The sequence below is a fragment of the Nymphaea colorata genome, chromosome 3 (assembly GCF_008831285.2).
Source record: "Nymphaea colorata isolate Beijing-Zhang1983 chromosome 3, ASM883128v2, whole genome shotgun sequence".
Lineage (NCBI taxonomy): Eukaryota > Viridiplantae > Streptophyta > Magnoliopsida > Nymphaeales > Nymphaeaceae > Nymphaea > Nymphaea colorata.
This window is the reverse complement of record NC_045140.1, coordinates 19,246,377-19,253,932: the sequence shown is the minus strand read 5'-3', so window position 1 is coordinate 19,253,932 and position 7,556 is coordinate 19,246,377. Positions and strand designations below refer to the sequence as shown.

General features: G+C 40.7%; 1 protein-coding gene across 3 annotated transcripts; it reads right to left on the bottom strand.

The window, feature by feature from the left end:
* Positions 1-883: 883 nt before the first annotated feature.
* Positions 884-7,165, bottom strand: LOC116250724 (uncharacterized). 3 transcript variants are annotated; one of them, XM_031624585.2, is made up of 4 exons: positions 6,156-7,165; positions 5,150-5,682; positions 3,258-3,336; positions 884-2,834 (listed from the first exon to the last, which is right to left on the bottom strand). In XM_031624585.2, exons 3-4 carry the CDS (start codon positions 3,258-3,260, stop codon positions 1,407-1,409), a joined length of 1,431 nt encoding a protein of 476 aa, XP_031480445.1. In that variant the 5' UTR covers positions 3,261-3,336; positions 5,150-5,682; positions 6,156-7,165; the 3' UTR covers positions 884-1,406. The 3 variants fall into 3 exon arrangements, with proteins under 3 accessions (XP_031480445.1, XP_049932656.1, XP_031480444.1); XM_050076699.1 differs by having other exon boundaries at positions 5,160-5,682; XM_031624584.2 differs by having other exon boundaries at positions 5,150-5,679.
* Between the last annotated feature and the right edge of the window lie 391 nt (positions 7,166-7,556).

The following is a 7,556-nucleotide window of genomic DNA, read 5'->3' as shown; positions in this document are numbered from 1 at the left end:
TTTTCTTTGAATATAGTAAAAGTAGATGGATAATGAAGCAAAGAAAACATTCCTATCCTTTAGGTTGTCGTCTCGTTTGGAGTATTATATGTTTATCAAGCTGCTGCATAAGTACTTAGTGCTTACGAGGATAATTATTTCAGGTAATGATGTTTATTTATTTTTTCTTTTCTTCTTATTAAAGTGTCGCATCTATTAGACGAGACATTCATTTGCATGGAGAAGTTGGGTACTTGTTCATTCTTTTTTTCAGCATTTGTTATTAGCTTTCTACATTGTTTTTGCTTACTTGGTCTGTCTCACTGATCAGGTTCCCATCTCGGTTACTTCTTTCTTCCTCTACAATTCAATTGTTCAGAGAGTCTAGAATCGATAGATCCTGCTCACTCTCGCTGTCACATTAGCTGAAGGCTTAAACTATTAGTTACAACTGAAAACATGGGAGCTGTTGGAATCAACCTATGGTTCATGCCCTTTATATTGCTCTTGCCTTTGCATTTGATACATTTGGTCTCTGTCTAACTTGCTGGGCGTAGTTCCTTCCTTATCATTAACCGACTTCTTGGTACTTCTCAGCAGGGACCACGTGATGATGGTTTTAACCTTCGTTTTTTCGTTTTTTGACACAGAATTGGTTTTTAAAGATACCTAACATGCTAGAAAGTATTGGAACTTATATAGGAACATAGGACAGATAAATGAAAGAAGCCGATAGGTCTCTTTAAGTAGCGCAGGAGATGCATTTACAAGGAAGAACTAACTTAACTTGAGGACTGTTGGCCGGATGTTTAGTGAAGAATATAGCTAGAATAAAAGAAACATTTCCAGTATTAGGATGAAGTTCTCAAATCTGCTCAAATGAAAAAAACCATGTGAGCACATCTAAATAACTCCAAATATCTCGGTGTAAGTCTTTCCAAATACATTTTCCGACGATGAAACAAACACTCACTAGAGGCGGCCCACATTGCACGAGTTTCCTGAACATTGTACCAGCATCCCCAGAAGTAGAAAAGATGGTAGACCAAAGATGATGTTGAGAAATCTTTGGTCAGCTCTTACTATAACCATTAGATTCACTTATCGAAACTGCAGCTTTATAATGCTGAACTCACAGGTTCTCTGGTGAAATCTTCTGGAGAAAATTGATTCCCTATTAGTTCAGTGGGGATGCCTTCATGCCCATCAAATTCTTCCATGCCCACCAATGCCTCAACAGACATGGACTCCTGGATAGGCCAAAAGATGATCTGTACGAGCACTTGACTGTCTTCGACTGAAAGTTCAAGTAATTGACCAACATGCTCGCCCGCACGTCTCAAATCACCACTGGAATGTTCTCGTGGTTTGTCCATGCAGCTTCCATCAGTTGAAACATTACAAAAGCTATTTTGGTCATGGCATGATTACTGAACTCCAAGGCGAGATTTCACTCCATTTTTCGTCTTGAGGAGAGAATAACCAGAACATGTTTGTTTATCCGCAGCCATTTTATCTTCCTCATTGCGGATACTAGCTCTGGTCCGTATTTTTGCAAGCACATTTGGACTTGAAGTGGGTCTGCCTTCCTTCGTTGAATCATAGTCGAAAACAGAGTGATCATGAGGTCTACAAGCTTGGTTTTTTCTCCTGCTATTCTGAATGGCACTTCTACGAAGTTGCAAGTTGGTATTCTTCCCATGTCTGAATGTTGGAGTCACGCAAGCATCAACTCTGTTCCTACGAGATGGAGAGATACACAAGTCCCAGTTTAGCTCATCATATCTGAGGCAGTTTTGATCGAAAGGCCAGAAGAGAGGTCCATCATCTTCAAGGCCTTCAAGATTGTCCAAACCTGTGGGGAAGGGAACCTCATCTATAGCTGGTAATGGGTTTTGTGGAAGCGAACCAGTGAAAGATGTCCTGCCACTCAGAGAAGGATTCCCTGAACCAGTGAGCTCTGAAGAAAGAAGAGAAGCACAACCTTCCTTGCCATCAACGGAATTTACTCTCTGGACTTTTCTGACCTCCAAGAATGCATCAGATCTTGTTCCAAGATGAAGGGATGCTAACTTTCTTAGAAGAACGAGAGCCTCCTCATCTAAGGGTTTTGACACCGAAAAATAAGAATTCTCTAGAATTTCATATGATGATAGTATCTGAGAGAACAAAGGATCAACCTGCACTTCCCACATGCCAAGAGATTTACCAAAGGTGGCATCTCTGGTGCGAAGCTCATCAAAACAGATAAAGGAAGGGGACAAGCACCCAGACGATGATGACCAGGCCTCTTCAGTGAAGCCAATGAATGGTTCATCCTCATGCCTTGCTTCTATATCTGCAGCATGACATCTCAACGTTCGCAACCCATTAGTTCGAACTGACAGACTCGACGTACAGAATGTATTGGTTGTAGAAGAACTTGAGCAAGCATTTTCTTTTAGCCTACTGCTGCTGCCACTACCACGCAATTCATCGAATAACAGAAATGAAGGAGATATGCAACCCGGAGACGAGCATACCCAATTGTTAAAAGCAGGCCAATCTTTGCAGTTCAGAGCACCGTCAGGTCGAAAGAAAGTATCGGTATTTCTATTGCTTAGCGTATGAATCCGAATAGACTTGCTCCGGCCTCGAGAAGGTAAATTCATGCAAGCTGAACCGACGGGAGAATTTGAGGGAACATCGCAATTCCTTTTACACAAGAAGGAATCTGTGCCTGAAACCAGAGGGGCACATGTATCCTGTCTCAGAGGAGGCTGAGAACCAAGATCTAGAGGTGCATGATTCACAAGAGCAACAGCCATGTCATGCCCAGGAAGACCCATCTGAAAGGCTTCTTCAAAATCCCATTTCTGCACGTCGATTTACTCGTTTGCGTTATTAAAGAACTAAGCAAAAAAAAAGATCATAAAGAAGTAAACATTTCAGGCTATCATTCAGAATACCAACTATGCGGAGAGGACAGAAAAACAGAATGGAACAAAGAAAGACATGGGAAAAAGGGAAGATAATGGCGGATGGATGACTGTAAATTATCAGAAGCATAAATGGCATCGGAAATGTCGCTGCATATAGTATCTGTGAATTGCCATACAGGAAATCTTGGTGTCCGTCATTTCAACTCTTAAGCATACTGATAAGAATGATTCCCATTAAAGACTCAAGCAATGGGTGGTCACCATTTCCACCAAAAAGGCCAACAAAAATATAAGGTTTGTAATCACAAAAGAATGAAACAGAACGAAAAAAGAAATTAGCAAGGCGAAGGGCAGTACCATAGGAATCCATGCCGCTTCAGCATCATCTCTGCTCGCATTGATGCCAAATTATCGCATTGAAGGCCGGCAGTTTCATCTTGTAAGGGAAGACAAAAACAACTCCACAGAATTAGGAGGTAAAGTTTTGGACAGTTGGGTCAAAATAACAGGCTGCACCAGACTCCCAAGAAGGAAGGTTTCTGCTGTGGCGATGAGAGCACCACCGCCAAAAGAGCAGAGCGTTTTGTGGGTTTGGCGGGCAAAATTTAGCCACCCAATGCACTCATTGAGTCATTGGTTGTATTTTTCAACTTGGTAGAGCCTTGCCCTTCTTGAAACAATTTGAAGATAAAATCAACAGTGGGAAAGGAAAGGATCAAACGTTAGGCCAAATCTTCCATGCTTAAAAAGAGTAAATTAATATGGGAGCTAATTCCATGATAATTGCTTGAAAAGTTGAAACTATGGCTTGGTACCAACACAACTGTAGACCTCCCGCGAAAAGAGTTCATTCTTAACGAGACTTGCAAATATAATTTCTCAAAATGTACATTCTTAACGAGACTTGAAAATATAATTTCCCAAAATGTAGCATGCTTTTGTAAATGCGTCAAAGCGTTCACATGCCTTTTTGTTAATATTTATAGAATAAATTTGTAAAGCTAACAAGTTGGACCTACTGACCAAAGGGAAAAAAAAAAACACGGAGAGATGGCAATTCCTGCGTTCCGGGAACTCTACCGTCAACGAATGTTGTTGAAAATGACGAAGACCGTAGACCAGTCCACTACGGCTAGAAAATGGAAGAACTCCCAAATTAGTGGTGTATGGTCATTTTCACGAGAAAAAACCAAAATTACTTATATAAAAAATGTAAGATTTAATACGGAAGCAATCAGTAACCGAATGAGAATATCTACATTTTTTTTTTATATAAATGTATATTTGTAATGAGTGTGTGTAGAGTCATCTAAGATTGTCCATTTAAAGTAAGAGGATGGTTAAGAAAAAAAAAAACAATGATAAAAATGTGTAACTTGATATTAAATGAAAAAATAGTCATTATATATTTTTTTCTTATTTTTCTCTTGACCATCTATCTTGTTGGTTCAGATGGGTTCTGATTAGAGATTGAATGAGTCTAAATAACCAGATTTTGCCGTTCAATTTTCTTAAATGGACTTTGTACCACTAAACATAGAAAAGCAGGCAAATGATACTATATACATTAGATCGATTGGTTTGCGTATTGTGTCTCTCACAAGAGATAAATGTTTCGTTTCTGGCAGCTTTATTTCCTTTAGTTTCAGATGACCTATATTTTGGGCTGTTCATTAATTAAAAAAAAACTTATTTAAAAAGTTTGAAGGGGCATAATATAACTGGTCTGGTCAGGCGAACTGAAAACATAGTGAGTGTCAATACCAGGTACCTGGTACAGGCCACACAAAAAACAATTTTAGTAAGGAACATTTTAAGATATGAATGTTCTGAATTCAAGCACTGCAACTTTTTCAACGATGATAAAAAGGTCCTCACATAATATGTGGGTGTGCTAAAAATTTTGCAATTTTGGGTGAAATCAATGAAATACTTGGATTCATTGGAGTTAAAGATAACCCAGCAAAAAATGTTTTGAAGAATGACCAACACAGCAAAAGCGAGGTGCTTCCTTAACAAATATTTAGACCCATGTGTACTTTTTTGCACCCAAAATTTTATTTGTGCTTTTGAAAACTCATAAAAAAGTTATCAAACAAGTTATCCTGTTTTCCAAAGCATAGATATATTAGCGAGTGCATGAGCTAGAGCAAAAGAACAAACTGATGAGGTAAATAGGAAAGAAATGCATCTGTACTATTTGGAGGCATAGGTAACTGAAGAAGATGGCCATGCGAGCATGTACCTACTTGGTCATACCAAAATTTAGGAGGCAAACTTCCAAAATGGTTCGACCCGTCCGCAGCTTTCCTTCTCAAGGTACTCTCTCTCATTTGTTCTTTCTTTTTCTTTTTCTTGGTCTTCTTCTTCTTCCTTTTCTTCTTCTTCTTCTTCTAAGTTTTGATGGCTGGTGCAGGATCTTTTCAGCACAATGGACAGACAACAGAAGGACAGCGACAAGAAGAACTAAGTTTTGATGGCTGGTGCAGGATCTTTTTGTTGGATAGTGGCCATTGAGCCCTATCCGAATCTAAAAGTACTCCTACAATATCTCCTAAAGAATCTCCCACGTAACCGTAGCTAGGGTTGGGGAAAACCTAAAGGGCTGGGCTTTAAATTCCTAGCAAACTCTCAAGATGATAATCCGTGAGAAGCCCTTTGGAAGAAAACCCCAAAATAAAACTGACTTATCTTCTCTCTCTTCCTCTTCCTCTTGCTCTTGTTTGCTGTTCTTCACAGAGGACGCTGGAGATCTTGCTGAACCAACATAGGGAGATTTCTGCTGCATAGAAAAACGTCCAACAGTGGTATCAGAGCCAGGAAGTAAGTCCTTTCAGACTTCTGTGATGTCCTTGGTGAATGCCTAAATATGCATCATGCTGTGAATGCGTAAATATGCATCATGTTCTTAGAATCATGTTCCGTGAATGATGAAAACATGCTAGATCAAAAGTTTAGAACTATGCTGTGTGGATGAAGCAAGTTAAGGCTTTCTGTATGCAAATTAGCATGCTCAATTATTTTTGAACATGTTATTCAAGAAGCATGATGACTGCAAATCGATCCATGAAGTTTATGTGCTTGTCATTCTAGAACATGGTATTTCAGTTTATTTGTCCTCTGTTCCTTTGAGATGCTTAGACCATAAAATCTTCTGTATCAGACAATGCTGCCAATTTCAGACAGCATTGTCGACTTCACAAAGCAGAGAACCTAAAGGAACAAAAAAAAAAAAAAAAAAAGGAAAACATATACCTTGTTTGAGAGTTCCTTCTTTTTTGAAAACCCTCTGTTACAGATGAGAAATCCTCCGTGATTAGTATGATTTGCTTCGTCCCTGTTGCCTTGTCTGGCATTTTTTTTGGCCCTCAAACTTTAAAACTGAGTGACGAAAATTTGTTCACAAAGGGGCAGAAAGCGTTAGGGCTTGTGGTTCTTGTCATTCTCACATTTTTTTAATGACCCACTTTCTTGTAAACCTCGACTCCTCTGCTCCTGCCTTCTCTGCCGATGAGCAGCCAACACCAAACGTTAGGAACCCTGGCGTCTTCCTCCTGATGATGGCAGAGAAGTGATTTGGGCTTGAGCACAGAGGAAGACGCGTCTGATTTCAAGAAAATTTTCTCTCTGTCTGTTTACCCTTGTCTCAGCAAACGGCAGTCACTCGAGTGTAGCCAGAGATCAGGGAAACCCAAAAATCCAAAACTCACCTGTGAGCAGTGGGTGACCTGTTTTCTCTAATGCCGACAAGAAAAGCTCCGGTCACTGGTTTTGCCAGCTCCCTGCTTGACAGGGAAAAGTTCCCGCCGCTCTCTGAGTGGCACGAAGTTACCCAAAAGGATTGGGGTCAGGCTCGGGTAAGCAAGGGAGGGGAGCAACGGCTTGTTATCCTTCCACTGCCGAGATCGGGAGGTGTACGCTGCTCTGTGAAACCAGCCTCACGCGGTCCCCTCCATTTTAAGTAACATAATAACCAGCCCTTCGGCCGGGTGCCCTGAGACAACTCACGGCTTGGAACAGGGCAGTCCGTCAAGTGCACCTTCAACCTCGCCGAACCCGACCAGTATGCGGTCCCACCAACTCATGCGCCCTCACTCGAGTTACAACCGTGCGTGACCACCGTATTGTGAAGCTAGCCTCACGCCGTATCCTCCACCCTAGAGCAACCCCGCCGGAGCGCAACTCTCGGCTTGGACCAAGGAGGCGGCACCAACGCAGCTTTCACGCTCAGGACGAACAGGCGCTGCGGTAGTTTTCACACGAGAGGGAAGAACTCTCGGGAGGAGAGAGAAAACGAAAGTGAAAATGAAAAAAGAAAACGGGCGGAAAGAACTTTATACTCCAAGTTCACAAATTACAAAAATGTCCTTCAATTACGCTTGATCTTCAAATAGGCTGTTACACTTTTCATAAATTAAAGCCGCAACATTTTTGCTGAAAAGTTTTTCAAAAAGAGGCTCGCGAAAGTTAATTCTCATCAAAGACCTGGAACTTTATAAGAAATTACTTATGGGGACTCTCAGCGTTATTATAAATTGCTATAAGGGGTTCCGGAAATTTATTTAGCAATTTTAGCGGAAAACCTTGCTCTTATACGAAATTTCGTATGGCACCCTCTAGCTTGTTGTTAAACAGTGGAGAAAGAGGGTTTTGAAA